This window comes from Vipera ursinii (assembly GCF_947247035.1).
Source record: "Vipera ursinii genome assembly, chromosome: 7".
In the NCBI taxonomy this organism is placed as follows: domain Eukaryota; kingdom Metazoa; phylum Chordata; class Lepidosauria; order Squamata; family Viperidae; genus Vipera; species Vipera ursinii.
Genome location: NC_139521.1, coordinates 71,348,813 through 71,371,657, shown reverse-complemented (window position 1 = coordinate 71,371,657; position 22,845 = coordinate 71,348,813). Strand labels below are relative to the sequence as shown.

At 42.9% G+C, this 22,845-nt stretch overlaps 1 protein-coding gene across 7 annotated transcripts in view; it reads right to left on the bottom strand.

Annotated features, from left to right (window-relative positions):
- The window catches only part of RUFY3 (RUN and FYVE domain containing 3), a 73,746-nt gene that overhangs the window by 26,431 nt on the left and 24,470 nt on the right, over positions 1–22,845 (bottom strand). For all 7 annotated transcript variants that reach the window (XR_014493012.1, XR_014493013.1, XM_083367149.1 and 4 more), the window contains exons 2-5: positions 5,712–5,885; positions 4,577–4,694; positions 2,911–3,012; positions 1,171–1,294 (exon numbers count right to left, since the gene is read on the bottom strand). Coding sequence is in view for 5 of the 7 variants with exons in the window: in XM_083367149.1 (XP_083223275.1) it covers positions 1,171–1,294; positions 2,911–3,012; positions 4,577–4,694; positions 5,712–5,885 (518 nt within the window). In the remaining 2 variants the exon portion in view is untranslated. The remainder of the gene's footprint in view (positions 1–1,170; positions 1,295–2,910; positions 3,013–4,576; positions 4,695–5,711; positions 5,886–22,845) is intronic.

Genomic DNA, 22,845 nt, shown 5'->3' with positions numbered 1-22,845 from the left:
CGCAAGATTGATGTCAGCCCCATTAAGCAGGCCAGGCCAAGAAATCAATGCCATAGAAAGGCTAAATTTTTTTTTTTATTGAGATAGGCTATAATCACAAAACGGTCCAACTCCTCCTCCTTATGGTTCACTGAATTAGCGAGGTGTCTGCCTTGGTTGCTTCGTGTTCTGGACTTAAAATATGCTTCTCCCCAGTCACTCTCGCCAAGGTTATCTTCCCTGTAGTAGAGCAGTATTTCTCAACATTTTGGACTTCATTTCCCAGAATTCCCTGCCCACTTACTACTACTGATTTGGCACGTTGTTAGGATATTGAATTTAGTAGATGGAACAGTAAAGTGCACAATAGGCCAGAACACACCGTTGTAGTTGATTGGTTGGAGAGTGCTGACTCATGCATGAGGCAATCTACACTATATGATTGGTTGCTGTAAGCATAAAAGAGGGCGTTTCCCTTTTTTCCCGCCTTTTTCTCTTCAGTATGTTCTGTATACTGTTTAATTTACCTCATGATTGTTTCAAAGGTGCTTTTTCAGGAGGCAACTGGACTTTCTTATTTTTCTTTGAAGATGTTTTGCTTCTCATCCAAGAAGCTTCTTCAGCCCTGACTGGATGGTGGGGAATGGCAGGATTTATATTCCTTGCAGACAGCTGGTCATTTGCATTCTTTTAGAGAATTGTTGAGGTGACCCTGAGGACACAGGTAAACCTCCAAATGGCCTTAACGACTCTCTAAAAGAATGCAAATGACCAGCAGTCTGCAAGGAATATAAAACCTTCCATTCCCCACCATCCAGTCAGGGCTGAAGAAACTTCTTGGATGAGAAATGAAACGTCTTCAAAGAAAAACAAGAAAGTCTAGTTGCCTCCTGAAAAAGTATCTTGGGACAACCATGACCTCGATGACTGAGAATCTCCACAGACATTTACCTCATGATGTTACTGTGTGCTTGACTATCTTGTATTTTCTGTTTCTGGATGATGACAAAACTACAAGTTTTTGTTAGTGTCTCTGACTTTATCTGGACAGCTGCACAATTCCCTGACACTGTCTCAGAATTCAATAGCCCAAATGCAAGAAAGCTAATTGTTATCTACAAGCTATAGTAACTCAGGAGGACGCAGTAGGTCACCTCACCCCTAATTATATGTAAACTAAAGATCCGGCACCTGAGAATCCAAGTCTTCTCCTTTCATGCAAAAATTTGCATCAATTACATTGAGGCCCACTAAAAGTCCAGCGATTATAGCACCTTCTTCCTCCATCATGAGGGCATTTGGTTCGTAAAATTCACTGCAAAACATATTGAAATATAAATTGTTACATCATCATCACTGATCATCGCACAGTCAACCAGATGTTCAGACTGGATTTGGCATTTTCGTTTATTTTATTATTATTATTATTAGGCATACACAGTCTACGTAACTAGAAGTAAAACTTCTATGGGAGTCTGGCAGTGGCCTCACTGACTATCCAATTCAGTCTCTGGCGTTGCTTCATGCAGCTCTCCTAGGGAACCAGAGAACAGACCTCATGGGGAATCTTGCACAATACGCTTAACAGTTTGCGTTATTGGTACCTCAATCGCAACAAGGGGACTCTTTCCATCCCCACTGATACAGGGGCAGAGGCACTCCTTCTAGTATCACACCTAATTCTGTTCAATTTCAAACAGACCAGGCAAGGCAGGTTAAAACCAGGTGGTTTCGTAGAAGGATCAGTAATGGTCAGGCTACAAGTCAAGAAGGTACCTTGGACCATTCGTCTCTCCAGGCATCGTCGGGTTTAAACTGAGTAGACGTTAAGTAAATAGCTGTTTACATAATGGCAAGTTCTTTTACATACACACTCTTGACATGTATAGCTGATTTGGCTATGACGATTCATATCCAGCTTACCTGTCCTCAACCTTCTGAGGACATGAGAAGTTTATACACAGCAAAGCAACCTGGTGCTCACACACCCTCTGGGTTCTACGTTACCTAAGTTCACTTTATTATTATTAAATAAGCTTACCCATCACTTCATTTTAGAATGGAATCTCTATGGCGGGGCCCCTACATCTATGATTTTTCAACCAACCTGAAGCCACAAGACATGCAATTAACGTAGGTCAACAGGCAGCAGGGGGTCTTCACCTCTAAGTGGGCATGGCCCCCATTTTCCAGCCACCTCGAGCAGCAGGATCTGAAGAAGAGTTTTAGCTGCGTTCTTTTACCTTAGCCATGTTTTACGGGAACTATATTATGCAAGCTAGAATTCCTACTCCGTTATCCAAGGTTAGAATATTTCAACCTGCAATTGGAATGACAGAGGAGTCGGGGCCCTCACCATTCAGAGGAACCAAACGGAACTCCAAAGATCCATCAGAGAAACACGCATACGTGTTTTACTATTACATAAAAAGTAAACAAAAGGCATTTGTAGAGCAATCGTTGCAGGTTATGGTGTGGTATCTCACAGGTTGGAGAGCAAGGTTCTAAATGCGTGATGGGTTGGGAAACTGACAGCTAGGCTGGAAGGAGGAGTCAAGTGAGAGCCAAGCTTGGAATCATTGCACGACTGCAAGCGATGTAAGCTTGACTCCCTCAAGATCCATGAAACCTTATCTGGTTGCTTCCAGGGGAAGGCAAGCAGTCTGGGAAGATTCTTGTAACGTAACTGCTAAACAATAAAGTTACTGACTTTGGCTACTTATGAGAGGCTACGGTTGCTTGCTCCCGACATGATGTATTCTAGCAGGTCCCCAAAAGGGAAAAATTTTAAATTTCCTCCTCTTAAAATTTTTAGAACAGTGAAAATAACAATATGTAGTTATGGAAAGATTGCTTAAAGAGAGCAACTGATTTATGCCATGGATGCCAGTTTAACAGGGATCTCCATTCAAGGACGAACCAAGTTCTTACCTGAGAATTTCCCTTCTGTTTATCAAGGCTTTCATGTACTCTGAAAGTTTCTTCTGCATTAATGCCAGACGCAGCCAAGCTCTTCCCCTTCCAACGGGCGTCCTACCAGGTCCCAAAGACAAATGATAAATGTTGTTACACATAAGGTGGCATGTCATCTACAGTCATGGCCGAAATTGTTGGCACCCCAGAAATTTTTCCAGAAAATCAAGTATTTCTCACAGAAAAGTATTGCAGGAACACATGTTTTGCTATACACAGGTTTATTCCCTTTGTGTGTATTGGAACACAACAAAAAAGGGAGGAAAAAAAGCAAATTGGACATAATGTCAAACAAAACTCCAAAACGGTGGCGCTCTTCCTCCTGTCTGAGGTTTTCATTGTTGGGAGCATTTCTCTTGAGGATTGGCAGCGGGGGGTGGGGGGGGTTGTTTGGTTTTTATTCCCCCCCCCCCTCTGCTGGGTGGTTGCAGCAGGTTTTGGTCACTTCACATGACCCTGGGACACTGTGACCATCATAAATATGAATCAGTTGCCAAGCATCTGAATGTAAATCACAAGACCATGAAGATGCTGCAACATTCCAGCTGATTGGCGCTTCTTCTGGGCTCAGCAGAAGTCCCAGGATCAGCGCTGAGCTCCAGCTGGAGGCTGGCACTGATCCTAGCACTTTCCCTGAACCCTGACAGCCCTGCAGCTCCAGCCGTCTCTTGCTCAGGTTTGTCCGGTGCTGCCACCGGTTCAGCTCATTCCCCTCCCCTGCTACCACTTTTCTAGGATGGTCGCGTGCCACCTGCTAGGTGCTAATGTACCACAGGTGGTACCCGTAGCACTGGTTGAAAAGCCCTGGTTAAGACGTTAGGCATGTTGACTGGAAAGAAGTACTGCACGATGGATTGATCTCCCATGACTTGACCCAGCTCCTGTCAACTTAGCAGTTCAAAAGCAAGCAACTGCAAGTAGATGAATAGGTACCACTGTGGTGGGAAGATAACAGGGTTCCTTGTGCCTGAACTTATTACTAGAGCCTTGGTGGAGCAGTGGGCTAATGCCTCCTTAAGTAACACCAGCTGCCTGCAATTAGTGCAGGTTCGCATCCCACCAGGCTCAAGGTTGACTCAGCCTTCCATCCTTCCGAGGTAGGTAAAATGAGGACCCAGATTGTTGGGGGCAATTAAGCTGACTTTGTAATAATGCCGCTTGGGGGGTGTATGAAAGCCCTAATAAGCAGGCATATACATAGAATGAAGGCTACTGCTAAGCTTGTAAGCCGCCCTGAGTCTTCGGAGAAGGGCGGGATATAAATGGAATTAAAATAAATAAATAAAAATTATAGTCATGCTGGCCACATGGCCACAGAAGCATCTTTGGACAACTCTGGCTCCTTTGGCTAAGAAAAGGAGATGAGCTCCACCCTCAAGAGTCAGACATGACTGGACAGGCAAAACCTTTACCTTTTTTAAAATCTTAAATACAGGTATTCCTCGGTCTACGGCTGACATTTTGCATAAAGAGCAAAGCATATCCAACACAACCTTCTACTTCTAAAAAGGAGCTGTTATAGACTCCCGAATGATGCTTAATGAACGGAGTTACAGCTTAACAGTATTTCTAAGAAAAACCTGACCAGCATCTTGTTGAAAGAATAGAAGACGACAACACTTACTTTAGCCCAGGCAAATCTTTAACGCTTGCGGTGATTTCTCCAGCTTCAGGAACAAACTTCTCTACCAATTCCAGAGGTCCCCAAAATGACTTATTTTGGCCCAGAAAAGTCTTCTTGGCTAAACAAAAACATTTTTTGTTTCTAATATCTGAATTGGCATTTTCAAGTTATTTGGAATAGTGAGTGGCATTGCAATAGAAATTCAAACACTGTGTTTTAAAAGCTCTCAATACTGTATCTTAATCCAGCCTTCCCCAATTGTGTCTCCCAAATATTTGCAACAGAATGATTAATTCCAGTTAGGGCTTTAATTCCAAGGGAAGGGCTTGCCTTCAGAACTTGAAGAGATTGGACATTTGTCTGAAATGGTATAGTCTTCTGCTTGAGCAGAGGGTTGGACGAGTTATTTGTTTGTTTATTAAACCTATCTCACCTAGAGGAGATTCTAGGCAGTTCATAATTATAAAAACCACAAGATGAAACATGAAAACAATACATATTAACACTAACATTGATTTAAAATACTGGTTCTTCCCCCATTCATTTAAAAATGTTCCTGTCTTGTTCCATTCAAAAGTATACATTAAATGTTTTAGTAGATTCCATCAGTCAATAAATTGATTTTGTAGGCTTAAGATTCTTATTCTAGTGGGGTAGACCACCAAATCAGGTCCTGGATGTTGGATATGAAGATGTATTGAGGGAAACCTGGAAATAAGGTCTACCATATGTGTGGGAAACTGCCCACTAACAAAAAATGGAAAAAAAATACACTTCATGGACTGATTAAAAGGCATGCTCTAAAGTGGACTATTCCTTTAAACCAGAAGTCTCCAGCTTCTCAACTTTCAGACTTGTGGACTTCAACTCCCAGAATTCTTACATACCTGGCTGAGGAATTTTGAGAGTTGAAGTCCACAAGTCTTAAAGTTGAGCATGGCTGGCTGAGGAATTCTGGGGGTTGAAGTCCACAAGTCTTAAACTTGCCAAGTTTGGGAGACCTCTGGTTTAAACAATATCTTTACTTAAGAAAACTACATAGGAAAGAAAACATACTGCCCTATCTACTCGTTTATTCCAGTTTGAGAATTTGGACATAGTCCCCAGAGGAGATCTTCTGTCAATTTATACCTACCTTTTAAGCCATGCTTAAGGCAGTGCTCCATGACTACAAAGAACTGCTGGAGAGGTGCATAGTCGGAGTCCAAAGTTCTCCCAAGATTTAGAGCGGATTCAATCAAGCCCTTTATGCTTAGTTTCGCCATATTCATCAGATTCATGCGTTCATTGGCCATGACATAGTTGGGATCTGTAACAGAACATATATACAAGATTTAATAAAAAGCAGGATCATATTTTCATGCAGTGAAAAAACTTAAGAAAACACAGAGATAACAGCTGGAAGACCTAAGGAGCAGATTAGGCCGGATCATTGTGGAAAAAGTCTATCGAATGTGATCGCTAAGCGTTGAGACTTACCGTATTTTCCGGCGTATAAGACTTTTTAACCCATGAAAATCATCTCAAAAGTTGGGGGGGGGGGGGTTCGTCTTATACGCCCAGTCGTCTTATACGCCGGAAAATCAGCGAGCCCGGGAAGGCAAGCCCTCCCCTCTCACTGTGGAGGAAGCAGGGCAGGCTGGCGTCAAAAGGAAGAAGGGATGCTGCCTCAAGAGGGAAAAGCGTCGGGCGAGAGCCGACAGGGCAGTCCTGCACACGCGCGCACTCCCCGGCTGCTAAGGAGTGCTCCTTAACAGCTGGGGAGCGCGTGCGTGCGCAGGACTGCCCTGCCGGCTCCCGCCAGACGCCAGCCTGCCCTGCTTCCTCCACAGTGAGAGGGGAGGGTGTGCCTTCCCAGGCTCGCTGATTTTCCGGCGTATAAGATGAAAAATCTTGAAAATCATCTCAAAAGTTGGGGGGGTTGTCTTATACGCCCAGTCGTCTTATACACCGGAAAATACGGTACTTGATGGAACATCAATATAAAGAATATTGCATATTGTATTTTATTATATCATTAAGAATGACAACTGTCATATCTACCAAGATAGTTCAAGAATGGTTAAAGTTAAAAATGATGCTTGCAGAAATCAGGCAAAATTTTAAGGTAGACTTCCCCAAAGACTGAATCGAACTAAATCTCCCAAATTTTCACCCTGGTGGTAGACGACAGTTATATATACAGCTAGTCCTCGGCTTACAACCACAGTGGAGCCCAAAATTTCCATTGCTAAGCTAAGCAGCTGTTAAGCGACTCACATCCTACTTTACGACCTTTTTGCCATGGTTCTTAAGTTAATCACTGCAGTTGTTAAATGAATCACATGGCCATTGCCCGGATCCCGGACCCTGCAACACCATTGTAAATAAAAAGCCTGCTGGCTGTGGAATTCTGGGAGTTGAAGTCCACACATTTTAATTCTGAGAGTTGAAATCCGCACATTTTAAAATTACCAAGTTTGAGGAGAAACTGCTGCAGACAAATGTTGCACGTATACTTCCCACGTGGCTTTTTTATTGGCTTTTCAACCTATACCGCTGCACAACCCCACTAAGTATTATTAACTCTCCTGGTAAACTCAATTAGCAAACCTATTTACAAAGACAATGTGTGTTGCATTCAAGACCAGGGCTGAGATTGAACAGTTCCATAATGGAAACAGCGAAGCAAGAACAGCATAATCTAATATATGCAAAGGAGTGTGATTGTCTAAGGAATTATCTAATGCAGTAGAAGATTCTTCTGCCTCTAAGAATGATTATTTGCATTGCAAATCATGCATGAATCGAGAGTACATTTAATCAAGCTGCATAACACTTGTTTTACACTTGGAGCAGGTTCTGCTGGCAGGATCTCTATAGGCGAGGCAACCTTAATGGGTGGGCATGGCTGGCTGTAGAATTCTGGGAGTTGAAGTCCACAAGTTGCCAAGGTTGGATAACCCTATCGTGGACTAAACGCTTTGTCAATTTACATGCCTACCTACCCATTTGTTTTAGTCGTGTCCCTTGTGAATAAACTTTGCTCCTGTGGTTAGCAGAAGGAACAAAATCATTGAGCACTGCACGCTTTTTTTAAAAAAAAAGTCTTAAAACTGACTTGCATGACAAAACAGAAAGTCCCAAAGCTTGAGTTTAAAGACTTTGATAGACAAATCAATAAAGTAAGTATTTTCTCACTAAACAGAATTCTTTCCTCCCATGAAAACTGGTATGAAAACAAGTAGAGGAACTGCAATTGAGTTTGTTTCCAAAGGAATACAGATAATTTTTTACTAAACCAAATTTCCAAGCCGCTAGCCTATGGATTGTTGTTGTTAGTTGCGAAATCGCGTCCGACCCATCGCGACCCCATGGACAACGTTCCTCCAGGCCTTCCTGTCTTCTACCATCTTCTGGAGTCCATTTAGGCTCACGCCTACTGCTTCAGTGAGCCTATGGATAGCGTCTTTTAAGACCATCCCTCGATTAGAAAATGTAACTCATTTTGTACTTTCATACTTAAAATGGACTTCATGCCGACGGTACTTATAAAAAAAATTGCAATATGCAAAGAACCTTTGCTTTTCTAGTTACCGGTTGTTCTCAACATATGATACCTGAGCCTCGCTATACAATCATAAATCTTGCAGGTCATTAAGGAGATCATCACGACTGACCCAATTTTATGACATTTTTGCAGTAGTTGTTAAGCGAATAATAGTAACTGTGAGAGGGATCTCGGAGTCCTAGTAGACAATCACTTAAATACGAGCCAGCCGTGTGCTGCAGCTTCCAAAAAAGCCAACACAGTGCTAGGCTGCATTAACAGAAGGATAGAATCAAGAACACGTGAAGTGTTAATACCGCTTTACAATGCCTTGGTAAGGCCACACTTGGAATACTGCATCCAGTTTTGGTCATCACGATGTAAAAAAGATGTTGAGACTCTAGAAAGAGTACAGAGAAGAGCAGCAAATATGATCAGGGGACTGGAGGCTAAAACATATAAAGAGCAGTTGCTGGAATTGGGTATGTCTAGTTTAATGAGGAGCAGGACAAGAGGTAACATGTTAGCCGTGTTCCAATATCTCAGGGGTTGCCACAAAGAAGAGGGAGTCAAGCTATTCTCCAAAGCACCTGAAGGCAGGACAAGAAGCAACGGATGAAAACTAATCAAGGACAGAAGCAACCTAGAACTAAGGCAAACAATTAATAAGTGCAACAACCTGCCTCCAGAAATTGTGCATGCTCCAATTTGGAAGTTTTTAAGGAGAGATTGGACAACCATTTCTCTGAAATGATACAGGGTTTCCTGCCTGAGCAGGAAATGAGGTTGGACTAGACCAGGGGTCCCCAACCCTTGGTCTGTGGACCAGTACCGGGCCGCAGCATGCCAGCAACTGGTCCGCACAAACAAGGAAAGCTCCATTCACACCGTGCAGGCAGCACACAAAACCGTGCCCCCTCCGGTCCACGGAAAAACGTCTTTCCACGTAACCTGTCCCTAGTGCCCAAAAGATTGGGGACTAGAAGACCTCCAAGGTCCCTTCCAACTCTGTTATTCTGAATCTGCCATTGTTAATCAAACCTATTATTCACAATGGGCGTTTTTTGCTGGATATAAATGCCAGTTGCAATTTATTTATTTTTTAAAATCCCATTTATATCCCGCCCTTCTCCGAAGACTCAGGGCGGCTTACAATCTAAGAAGCACAAATCAATGTGCTTAGCAATAGCCTTCATTCTATGTATATGCCTGCTTATTAGGGCTTTCGCAACCCCCCACCCAAGCAGCATTATTACAAAGTCAGCTTATTGCCCCCAACAATCTGGGTCCTCATTTTACCTACCTGGGAAGGATGGAAGGCTGAGTCAACCTTGAGCCTGGTGGGACTCGAACCTGCACTAATTGCAGGCAGCTGGTGTTACTTAAGGAGGCATTAGCCCACTGCTCCACCAAGGCTCTTGCAGTCATGTAGCAACGGGACGCTGCAAATGGATATAAGCGCGTGTTCTCTTTTTTGAATAATTAAAATAGCCATCTCTTTTCCCAGATTCACACATCGCGGGCTGTCCCCTGACACCACTGGATGACCTCGCCAGGACCCGCTGCCTTGGAAGAGTGAGGAAAATTCTCAGGGACGACTCGCACCCTGGTCACTACCTCTTTACTCTCCTACCATCGGGTAGGAGATATAGAAGTATAGCCAGCCGTACCAACAGGCTGAAGAACAGCTTTTATCCATGGGCTGTCAGGCTCCTGAATGGGAAATAACTCTATGTATGATAGACTTGCCAGGCCGGCGCGCTGTGCAATTAGCTGCCACGGTGTAACAAGATGGTGGGGTTTGTTGTGACTGTGAGTTGTGGTGGCGGGGGCACGAAGGGAGGCTCGGCCAATCTCACTGCATACATGTTGTACTTTGATAACAAAAGGTTCATTCATTCATTCAGCTGCTTTTGAAGTTGTTCCTGGCTGCCTCCATACACCTGTGAAAGCAGCCATCTCACACCTGTGAAAATGGAGGGGTGGGGCTTTTGAAGATGGTGAAAGTGCCTGGAAAGCGATACAATTGCTTTAACCACTTCTAACCATTTCTGTCAACAGAAGAGAATATAAAAGAGCCTTGGTGGAGTAGTGGGCTAATGCCTCCTTAAGTAACACCAGCTGCCTGCAATTATTGCAGGTTCGAGTCCCACCAGGCTCAAGGTTGACTCAGCCTTCCATCCTTCCGAGGTAGGTAAAATGAGGACCCAGATTGTTTGGGGCAATAAGCTGACTTTGTAATAATGCCGCTTGGGGGGGGGGGCGAAAGCCCTAATAAGCAGGCATATACATAGAATGAAGGCTATTGCTAAGCACATTTAATTTGTGCTTAGATTGTAAGCCGCCCTTAGTCTTCGGAGAAGGGCGGGATATAAATGAGATTAAAATAAAAAATAAATAAATAAATTTGCAGCTCAGTGTTGAACTGCGGGTTCCTTGGTGCTCTCTGGGGCTTGGTAGTTTTCTTGCAGACGTTTCACGACCCAACTAGGTAACATCATCAGGGTTAGAAAGGAGTGGGTTTTATGGAGAGGAGGAGGAGGAGGAGGAGGAGGAGGAGGAGGAGGAGGAAACGTGCTTTATTCTTGCTCCCACACCTTCCAAAGAGTTCCAAACCCACCACTTCCCCTTAAATTGAGACTAAAACAAGGCGTATTTTGACAAACGCGTAGTCCCAATCCCAAATCTGTAAGAACTGATCAGTAACAGATGAGATGCTGAACTAAAATCATGGCCATTTTTCGTATGTTCGTCTGCCCAGGGGGACAACCTATTCTTCTCATGACCACAATTGAATTAGATCACGATAGATCAAGCAATCCTATTTCTGAGATAATGAAAATCTTCTGAAGCCAGACCTTTCTGATGTAAATGTGGGAGCCAAAGAAACACACAAAAGCTTCTCAATTACATTACTAAATATAAATCCACAAAGCTGAAAGCTTACAGTTTTCTGTCATAATATCAAGATTCTTATCCATTTCGGCTTTCTTGCCTAGACGTGCGGCACAAAAATTCCCCCCCAACTGCGACCAGATGCTGTTTCATTTGTTTACATCCTTTCCACACTGAATTGTGGCATATCACACACAGGCTGCGTTTACATCACACACACACACACAAACACAAATCAGCCAATCACATTTCAGCCTGCTGTTTTGGCAGGAGATAGCTAACATGTAATTACTTTATTATTCCAACAATTTGTGAAACCTAACTGTGATCTTGCTAAGCATTGGTAGGCATACAGGGTGAGTAAGACTGCAAGTTACAAACAGAATAGCAGAATAACAGGAGACCCTATGCCATTTCAGATAAATGGCTGCCCAATCAATTATCTCAAATTGTTTGCCTTTGTCCTATAGGTCCTCCTGCTTGAGCACGGGGCTGGACTAGAAGACCTCCAAGGGCCCTTCCAGCTATTCTATTCTATTCTATTCTATTCTATTCTATTCTATTCTATTCTATTCTATTCTATTCTATTCTATTCTATTCTATTCATTGTGAATATTCAGGATTGCATTAGAATGGGCGGTAGGCGAAAAAAAACGCTACATTTAAGAAATGCACAGGAAGTTATATTAGACATTCAGAGGAACGATAGCCTTTATAAGTGAATGAGGGGGGAAAAAACCTGTGGGTTACGTTGTGTTCCTGGGCCGCATTAACAGAGGGGTAGAATCAAGTCTTAATACCACTTTACAATGCCTTGTTAAGACCACACTTGGAATACTGCATCCGGTTTTGGTTGCCACAACACAAAAAAGATGTCGAGACTCTAGAAAGAGCGCAGAGAAGAGCAACGAAGATGATGAGGGGACTGGAGGCTAAAACATACGAAGAACAATTGCAGGAATTGGGTATGTCTAGTTTAATGAAAAGAAGGACCCAGGGATGACACGATAGCAGTCTTCCAATATTTGAGGGGCTGCCACAAATAAAAGAGGGGGTGGGGGTGTCAACCTGCTAAGCTTGTAAGCCGCCCTGAGTCTTCGGAGAAGGGCGGGATATAAATGTAATAAAAAAAAACCTATTCTCCAAACAAAGCTCCTGAAGGCAGGACAAGAAGAAACAGATGGAAACTAATCAGGGAAAGAACGAAAGAGAAATTACCTGACACTTAGATCAATCAGTGGAGCGGCTTGCCTACAGAAATTGTGGGTACTCCAACACTGGAGGTTTTTAAAGAAGAGATCGGACAACCATTTGTCTGAAATGGTACAGGGTCCCCTGCTTGAGCAGGGGGTTGGACTAGAAGACCTCCAGGGTCCCTTCCAGCTCTGTTATTCTCTTAATCTGCTGCAAGAAACGAACAGAAGAAACTAAGCAGACAAAGGCACGGGGGTGGCACCAAACATTTGTCAAAGGTTTTTTAAAACCTTTTGTATTACAAAAAACGAAACAGTCAAGAATGAAGGGTACACATAAGATAAGATAACCTTTATTGTCATTTTTTTTTTACCGTGAGCACACTGGCCCATATTAAAAATGAAATTCTGTTGCCTGCTCTCAAAAGAAAGTATGTATCTCCCCATACACATACATAACACACGTATACACATCATATAAAGGGACGCGGTGGCTCAGTGGGTTAGGACGCTGAGCTTGTCGATCAGAAGGTCGGCAGTTTGGCAGGTTGAATCCCGAGCGCCGCATAACAGAGTGAGCGCCTGTTACTTGTCCCAGCTTCTGCCAACCTAGCAGTTCGAAAGCACGGAAAAATGCAAGTAGAAAAATAGGGACCACTACGGTGGGAAGGTAACAGCGCTCCGTGCGCCTTTGGCGTCTAGTCATGCCGGCCACATGACCACGGAGACGTCCTCGGACAAGCGCTGGCTCTTCGGCTTTGAAACGGAGATGAGCACCGGCCCCTAGAGTCGGAAACGACTAGCACGCATGTGCGGGGGAACCTTTACCTTTACCTTTACACATCATATATACAAACACACCATACTAGACCCATACATACATAGATACACACACACACACACACAAATATTAATCCCCACTGAAGAAGAAATAATAAATAAAATTTTATCCTGCGCCAAAATGGACAGGTTAACTCTAGAGATTAAAAACAAAACTGAAACAGAGTATTATGAAATTTGGAAAAATTTGTATGATTGGTTAGAGTCAAGGAGGATCGCTGAGATGACTATCGATTGATTAGCTGATAACATAAGGACTTCTTACTAGCACCTATATCAGGACACAACTGAAAGTTATGTAAATACAGCGTTGACGACTGAAAGACGGTTTACCGAAAAATTTACAGATGTTATATGTACAGTTTGTTACATTCTGTCCTGTCGTAGAACGTATTTTAACTTTCTGTTTTTCTTTCTGTAACATAAGGTAATACTAATAGCAGCCAGGGAAGTTGGATCATGTCCACTTTTTTTTAATAAAAAAAATTTCAAAAAAAACACACCAAAAAACAAATATTAATCACTGTCCATTTTGAATACCTAGCAGAAAGAGGAAGCCTGAGTGTTCACAAGGTTGATGCTATATGGAAGGCAAAAAACTGTGACTGAATCTGGATGGATAAAACAAAGCCTCTTCCCAGAAGGTAGCAAGGAAAATAGGTCGTGAGGGGAACGTGTAGCGTCCCAGACAATCCTGCGGATCCTGCTCAAGCATCGCTTATATGCCACATCCTGCAGCGAAGGGAGCGAAGTGCCGATAATCTTTTCTGCCGTCCTCACCACTCTCTGCACCGCCTTCCTGTCCGAAGCAGTAAGGCAGCGAAAGGTTTACAACAGATACCATTTATTTTTATTTTTTTATTTTAATTCCATTTATATCCCGCCCTTCTCCGAAGACTCAGGGCAGCTTACAAGCTTAGCAGTAGCCGTCATTCTATGTATATGCCTGCTTATTAGGGCTTTCACACACACACCCCAAGCGGCATTATTACAAAGTCAGCTTAATTGCCCCCAAAATTCTGGGTCCTCATTTAATGAATCCTTGAACCTGGAATAAATGTACTGTTGACCCTAACCCTTTCGGAAAACATTCCAGCATTCCACTTTGCTCTTGTTTTTTTGAGGTTTTTAAAAAGTTTTGTTTGCTCCAGTCCAGTAATGTTCAGATTTAAAAAGCTCTTCTATTATCTGTTGCCAGGAGCGTGGGCTGTATCGATTATTAATATATTTAACGCTATTTTCAGGATTTTGGTTCCGGATGTTCAGGGACTAATCGACTTTCATGTTGAAAAACAGGTTACAGGTAGCCCTCTGCTTGTAACCACAACTGGCATCAGAATTTCCGTTCTTAATCAAGGTGGTTGTTTAAGTGAGACAAGGCCGATTTTATGACCCTGTTTTTGTCACAACTGTTAAACAAATCACTGGAGTTGTTCAGTGAATCTGGCTTCCCAATTGACTTTGCTTGTTGGAAGCCTGCTGGGAAGGTTGCAAATGGTGATCACATGATCCCGGGACAGTGCAATTACATGCCAGAGGTCAAGCACCTGAATTTTGATCCCATGACTGTGGCGAACTTTGAACAGTCATTAAATGGATGGTTGTAAGTCACGAAGTATGTAGAATGGAACAGAAATAGGACTAGGACTAGGACTAGGACTAGGAATAGAATAGAATAGAATAGAATAGAATAGAATAGAATAGAATAGAATAGAATAGAATAGAATAGAATAGAATAGAATAGAATAGAATAGAATAGAATAGAATAGAATAGAATATAGAACGGGGTAGGCAACCTTGGCTCTTTTATGACTCGTGGACTTCAACTCCCAGAATTCCTGAGCCGGCCACGCTGAGGGGAAAGGGAGAGGTTTCCAAGCTGAGCCATGCTGGCTCAGGAATTCTGGGAGTTGAAGTCCACGAGTCATAAAAGAGCCAAGGTTGCCTACCCCTGGAATAGATTAATAACTTTATTGTCACTTTGAATGTACACTAGTTGGCATACATTAAAATGAAATTTCGTTGTCTACAGAAGTATACAGCAAGATACTAAGAGAGAGTTCAGCTTCTGGAGTTCTGGTATGTAGGTAGACTTCGACTTAACAGCCATTCATTTTGTGACCGTTCAAAGTTACAACAGCACAGAGAAAAGTGACTTATGACAGTTTTTCACACTTATGACCGTTGCAGCATCCCCACGGTCACATGATGAAAATTTGGATGCTTGGCAATTGACTCATGCGTCTGACAGTTGCAGTGTCCCGGGGCCATGTCACCACTTTTTGTGACCTTCTGACAACTAAAGTCCACGGGGAAGCCAGATTCACTTAACAACCTTCTCACAACAACTGCAGTTGCTAAGATTCTCTTAATTTAAGTTAAATTCACTTAACCAGGGTGGCGAGAAAGGTTGCAAAATGGGCCCAAACTCACTTATATAAACTGTCTCACTTATCAAAGGGGAGTTTGGGCTCGGCTGTGGTCAGAAGTCAAGGACTACCTGCATACATTAGCCTTTAAGAGAGTTTCCAGTGTCAACCTATAGAATGTACTTTATGTCTATTTATTTATTATTAAATTTATTTGCAATGAAGATTGTGACCAACAGTAGCCCCCAACTATAAAAATAAATAAATGGAGGTATGGGTGCATATTAAGAATGCAATGGAAACGACAACATTTAAGAGAAAAATGTGTATTTTAACCGAGAAAAACGCAGAACAAGGTGGGGCACAGATATGCATGGACCCTGCAGTGACAATCCCGGAAAGCAGCGGGTGACCCAGCTCCAAAGACGATAAAAGCCATGGGAAATGGAATGTAGAAAATAGCAGGAAGATGTTGGTGTGGCACGCACCTTCTGCATCATCGCGCAATTGCTCCACCAAATCTGTCAAATCCTCCCAAGAGTCTTTGCAAACAGCAAAAAAAAAAGGAAAAGAAAGAAAAATGTCATGGAAGCCATGATACAAAGAAAAGACTGGGGGGGTGGGGGGGGAGAAAATTCAAGATAAGGAAACGAACAACAGAAAGGCAGGTTGTCACACAGGAAACAAACTGACATCATCTTAAGGTTTAAAGTTTTAAAAGCAAATTTAATTACGATACCGCACAGTAACACAGAGCATTAAAGCGACAAGAAAGAATGGGTGTTTTTTTAACTAAGTCAAAAAAGGATACTAGGTATATTAAGTTTTAAATTATTTTTAAGAAGGTAATTCAAGTGAATGTGTAACCCGCCTTGTTATGGAGCAGAATGTTTCAAGAAGTTATATATATACCAGTTTCCGACAATTTTTAGAATTATTGGAGAGCTCAATAGAAAAATCCCATTGTATGGTATTTCGCACCATACAATCATTATCTCTATATTAAACAGTGCTTTTTTCCAAAAAAAAAAAGGTGCCGGAACTCTCATCTTGGCAGGCGCAGGAGGTGGGGGGGCAGCGCAGCTGCGGTCACGGGTGCGAGGGGTGTTGGCAGCGGGCTGCCCCCCAGGGCCAGAGCCGGCGCGGCTGGTGCTGTGGGAGCAGCAGGGCCCGCTCTATATGGCGGGGCTGCACGGTGCGGGCGGCAGAGGCGGTGCGGGCCAGGCAATGCAGGGCGGCCACTTAGGCGCGTAGGGCGAGGCGATGATAGCACAGGTCCAGCACCAGGTAGGCCACCAGCCTGGCTGACACGGGTGAGCACAAGGAAGGAGTGCACATGGACTCCGCAGAACCCACCTCCCACTCCTTGTCCTCTCTTACTTACCTAGTTGAGATGGTGTAGTTGGGCAGCAGGGAGGGATGCAAAGTTCCTGCCTACTCGCCTTCGCTGCAGACAACTTGCCGGTGCAACATTTTGGCACGCTCAGCAGCAATTCCTATTGGCTTTTGAACTCTTGTCGTAAAATTAACGGCACAGCACCATGGAATGAATATGACCCCCCCTATGACTCCCTTGTGCTAGATTTGTTCCATTAAAATGAAAGTGCCAAAGAGACAGGAAGGTATAAATCCCCTATAATTGACCAACTTGGTGAATAAGAGCCACTGAAACATTCAACCTACTGATATAATACATTTTTTTTTCTTTCTGGGATCCTAATTCAAACTCAGTTAAAGTAGCCAAAACACCTTGTGGGAAGCCTTTCTTCCTAGGTCAGACTGAATGTTGATTAAACACGTTAGCCCACCCTGGCTTCCTTCCGCAGAAAAGCTTTAATAATCTTATCCGTACACAGGCATGAACTTGCAACTGTCAAAAGGCAGATGTTGGCTCAGTGCTGGGCCCAAATTCCTGTTTTTATTTTCCACAGGAAGTGTTCATTTTTGCCCTCTGATATCACTTGAAAACATGACACAATCACATTTCCTGGCTTCCAAAATTTAACCGTGCTGTACACATTCAACCATATTGCATAAGGCAGAGGTAGGCAACCTTGGCTCTTTTATGACTTGTGGACTTCAACTCCCAGAATTCCTGAGCCAGAATAGGGGAACTATGGCCCCTTCGTGACTTGACTTCAACTCCCAGAATTCCTGAGCCAGCCTGGCTCAGCTTGGAAACCTCTCCCTTTCCCCTCAGCATGGCTGGCTCAGGAATTCTGGGAGTTGAAGTCCACGAGCCATGAAGGGGCCTAGGCCTAGGCCAGGGGTAGGCCACCTTGGCTCTTTTATGACTCGTGGACTTCAACTCCCAGAATTCCTGAGCCAGCATGGCTCAGCAGGGAAACCTCTCCCTTTCCCCTCAGCATGGCTGGCTCAGGAATTCTGGGAGTTGAAGTCCCCGAGTCATAAAAGAGCCAAGGTTGCCTACCCCTGCCCAAGGTCATGTGATCAAAACTGGAGTGCTTGGCAACCAGCCTGTGTTAACAAGAACTGCAGGATGAAATTGTCGTGTGATTGTCGTTTGCGACCTTTCTAGCCGGTTTCTGACAAGAAATTTGGGGGAGGGGAGGGGGGGCAGAGCCAGATTCACTTAACAACCACTTGATTCATTTAACAACTGCAGTGTTTTGTGCTTAATGACCCTGGCAAATAAGGTCATAAAATGGTCACTTAACAACCATCTTGCTTAGCATTTAAATTCTGGTCGTGGTGGTAAGTTAAGGACCACCTTTTACAGCCAGTGATGTTGCACCATATTCAAACAATTGTAAAGCTGAATTGTAAACACACCTGAACCCAGTGAAATTCATGAAACCTCCTTCTAAGTACATAGAATCTGTGACATGACATTCTAACACAGTCCACAGGAACCCTAAAAAACAGAGGAAGGAAGGAAGGAAGGAAGGAAGGAAGGAAGGAAGGAAGGAAGGAAGGAAGGAAGGGAGGGAGGGAGGGAGGGAGGGAGGGAGGGTGGGTGGGTGGAAGGAAGGAAGGAAGGAAGGAAGGGAGGGAGGGAGGGAGGGAGGAAGGGAGGGAGGAAGAAAGGAAGGAAGGAAGGAAGGAAGGAAGGAAGGGAGGGAGGGAGGGAGGGAGGGAGGGAGGGCTCTGCAGAATTGGTCCCTTGCTGAAGAAAAGAGAGAAACTCAGAACTCAAATAAACATTACTCGCACACATTTTGCCTGAGGTACTGAGAAGATGCCTCAATTATCCACCTGATATTTCCAAGGCAGGATCTGGAACTCAGGATTCAGAAGAGGGAGAGCAAGGAGTTCTCTCCAATGGGAAGATGATCCATAATGTCTAAACAATGTCTGAGTGTTCCTTAACACTCAACAAGTATTAAGAGAATTCTCCGCATACAAGCTCAACTCTTTCCCATTTTACTCCGTCATCAGGAACACTTTTCTTAGGAACTTGCTAAAGATGTTAACGCTGAATATTTTAGCTATTGATGGCTACCACTATCTTTACTATTCTTATTATTGTATTTTTTTAAAAAAGAGAGAGAGATAAATTGGGGTGTCCTTGGTGCTCTCTGGGCTTGGTTTCTTTCCTTTTTTTTTTGCAGATGTTTCATTACCCAAACTAGGTAATATCATTAGTGCTGGTAAGGAGTGGTGTTTACTCTCCCTGCTAGCACTGATGATGTTACCTTGTTGGGTAACGAAACGTCTGCAAGAAAACCACCAAGCTCAGAGAGCACCAAGGACCCCTCATTTCAATCCTGAGCTGCAAATATTCTCCTTTATGAGTAAGACATAAATCAGTTTCTCAAAGCAATCAAGTTAACCTTTAAAACAAATGACATACAAATACAGCTAGGCAGGCTAAATTAGATTTGGACTTTGTGGTGTTTTTCAAATAAATGATTACTATTAATTTCTCAACTGTCAACTCTCACGTCGAAAAAGAAATTTGTAACTGGCAAGTACGTCTAACAAATATGAAAATGCTAAAACTCACAGCTAAAAGCAAAGGCCAGAATCTAATGAACTGTGTATATTATGGGCATGTTTCTCTGTGTAAGTCATATTTCACATTTGCTTTCTTTTTTTAATCAGTCAATCAATTTTTTTAATCCGCTAGACAGCTGCTTGACAGATCACTGTATCTTTCCTTGGTGGGTAAGGAGCAGAGATTAGAAATTTCTGGAGAAAATTATGACAGGAAAAACCTCAAACTATCATACCATTCATGATTACTCAGGAATAAATACCATTAAATTCAGTGACATCTATTGTCAGGTATACATCAATTTGCTCTAAGATGAGACTTAGATTTTCTTAATCTAAACAAATCCTTCCCTATTTTTAGCGGAATAAAACAGGCACATTTCAGTATCTTGACAATTCCTTGCCTGTAAACATTTTCTTTATACATTATAATTTGATTCTAAATGACAGCGGGAAAAATTATTGCATCCCTTTTAATTTACAAGTATTTATTTGATGTAAATCATATACAGTGGTACCTCAGTACTCATCATTAATTGGTTCCAGAAAGCATGACTACCCAAAACCATAAAAACCAAACATTTTTCCCCCATAAGGAATAATGTCACAGGGAAGCATTTTATAGTGGTATCTTGGTAGTCAACTGCTTTGAAACTCATCCAATTTGATACTCAACTCATTTTGATGAAAACATTTTGTCCCGGTTCTCATTGTTTGTGTGGTAATCAACACACAAGTTAGAACTTATCAAAATGCATTGAGTATCAAATTGGATAAGTTTCAAAGCAGTTGAGTACCGAGGGACGAATGTAAAATGCTTTTACGTGGATACATCTAAATCAGGGGTCTTCAAACTTGGCCCTTTTATGACTTGTGGACTTCAACTCCCAGAATTCCTCAGCCAGACACGCTGGAATTCTGGGAGTTGAAGTCCACAAGTCATAAAAGGACCAAGTTTGAAGACCCCTGATCTAAATTAATTGATTTCTCAGAAATTGGGTTTGGAAATCTTTATGCGGTGCCATTTAGGTTTATTCAAAACATAAAACCCACTGGGTTTAATGAGGCTCTCTCCTTAGAAAGAAGATTCACAGACGGAAATCTTAAGTTCCAAATCAGCTTATGGTAAAGAATGCTACTGTTTAAACCAGAGCTGTCCAACCTTGGCAACTTTTAAGACTTTGGGCTTCAACTCTTGACATGCTGGCTGAGGAATTCTGGGAAAGATGACACACCATGAAGTTTTGGGTGACACGCCAGTCTTCATCAACACCTGACAACAATTATTCTTGAACATATGCTTTGTCCTCAAATGACTTTCAGAGGCTACCTGAGAACGGGTGACCTCCGGACCCTTCAAACGTTGCGCAAGAGGGCCTTGCTCTCACGTGGCCCACCAAAAATCATATGAGAACAGGATGTGCTTTCATGCAGTTTTCAGGAGACCATTCTCCAAAGTTGCTTCAAGAATGAAGAAAAAGATGTTGAGACTCTAGTGCAGAGAAGAGCAACAAAGATGATTGGGGGACTGGAGGCTAAAACATATAGGGAACGGTTGCTGGAATTGGGTATGTGGAGTTTAACGAAGAGAAGGGTGAGGGGGTGACATGATAGCAGTCTTGCAATATCTCAGGGGCTGCCCCAGAGAAGAGGGAGCCAAGCTACTCTCCAAAGCACCTGAAGGCAGGACAAGAAGCAACGGATGGAAACTGGTCAAGGAGAGAAGCAACCTAGAACTAAGGAGAAACTTCCTCACAGTGAGAACAATTAATCAGTGGAACAACCTGCCTCCAGAGGTGGTGAATGCTCCAACACTGGAAGCTTTTAAGAAGAGACTGGACAGCCATTTGCCTGAAATGGTATAGGGTTTCCTGCCTGAGCAGGGGGTTGGACTAGATGACCTTCAAGGTCCCTTCCAACTTCTTCTTCTTCTTCTTCTTCTTCTTCTTCTTCTTCTTCTTATTATTATTATTATTATTATTATTATTATTATTATTATTATTATTATTATTCTCATATGACTCGAAGCAGCCTTGGGTAAATTGTTGGGGCCTGTCAACAGAAAAAAAAGCACCATCTGAAGGTAAGGTGTGGGTGGCAGATCCTGGAGAGCACTAAGCAGCGGGACTTAATCAAGCCAGTCCCCAAGGCTTGGACTTCTTGGGGACCTCCATGGATTGGCCTTTTTGAGTGGCAGCAGTCAAATTAGGCATTTTCCAAATTTTTGATGCATCAAGCTCAAAAGGTTCACCAATAGACAGCCTGGCTTCCTATCATATAAAACAAGATTATCGTGTTGCTGCAAACTGGTAGAATTCAATATTGCAAACCAGCTTACGTTCTGAGTCTCCTTAAAATTAGTTTCTTAAGAGGCAGCCCATCTTGAGAGCAATCCACACGGTTAAAAAAAAAGGGGGGGGGGAAGATGTCAAATATTATTTGAAGTAGAGTTATATCAAATATGTTTTCCTTAAACAAAATCCATCAATAAGTCGTAGCTCTCTGAAAACCTTAATAATAAATTCACATAATTTGCTAAAACAAAAGCAAGTAAATGACACTGTGGCTTAGTTCAGTGTGTGAAGCCAGTAACTGCACAAAACGTGGAAGATATTATCTGACAAAACAATATCGTTTCAGCTGCTATGATAAATACTAATTTCAACTAAGTATTTGATTAACCCCTTTCACGGATTACTGCCTTGTCGTGGCGAAGGGGCTTGCGTAATTCAATGAAGCTATGAGCTATGCCGTGCAGGGCCACCCAAGACGGACAGGTCATAGCTGAGAGTTCTGACAAAACCTGATCCACTGGAGAAGGAAATGGCAAACCACTCCAGTATCTTTGCCATGAAAACCCTATGGACAGTACCAAAAGGCAAAACGATATGATGCTGGAAGATGAGCCCCTCAGGTCGGAAGGCGTCCAATATGCTACTGGGGAAGAGCAGAGGGCTAGTACTAGTAGCGCCAGAAAGAATGAAGCGACTGGGCCAAAGCCGAAAGGACGCTCAGCTGTGGATGTGTCTGGTGGTGAAAGGAAAGTCCGATGCTGTAAAGATTTTTTCTCCATAGGAACCTGGAATGTAAGATCCATGAATCAAGGAAAGCTGGATGTGGTCAAACAAGAGATGACAAGACTGAACATCGACATCTTAGGTATCAGCGAACTAAAATGGACAGGAATGGGTGAATTTAATTCAGATGACCATCAGGTATACTACTGCGGGCAAGAATCCCTCAGAAGAAATGGAGTAGCCTTCATAGTCAATAAAACAGTAGGAAAAGCAATACTGGGATACAATCCTCAAAATGACAGAATGATCTCAGTTCGAATCCAAGGCAAACCATTCAATATCACAGTAGTCCAAGTCTATGCCCCAACCACCAGTGCTGAAGAGGATGAAATTGACCGGTTCTATGAAGCCCTACAGCACCTTATAGAACTAACACCAAAAAATGATGTCCTTATCATCATGGGGGACT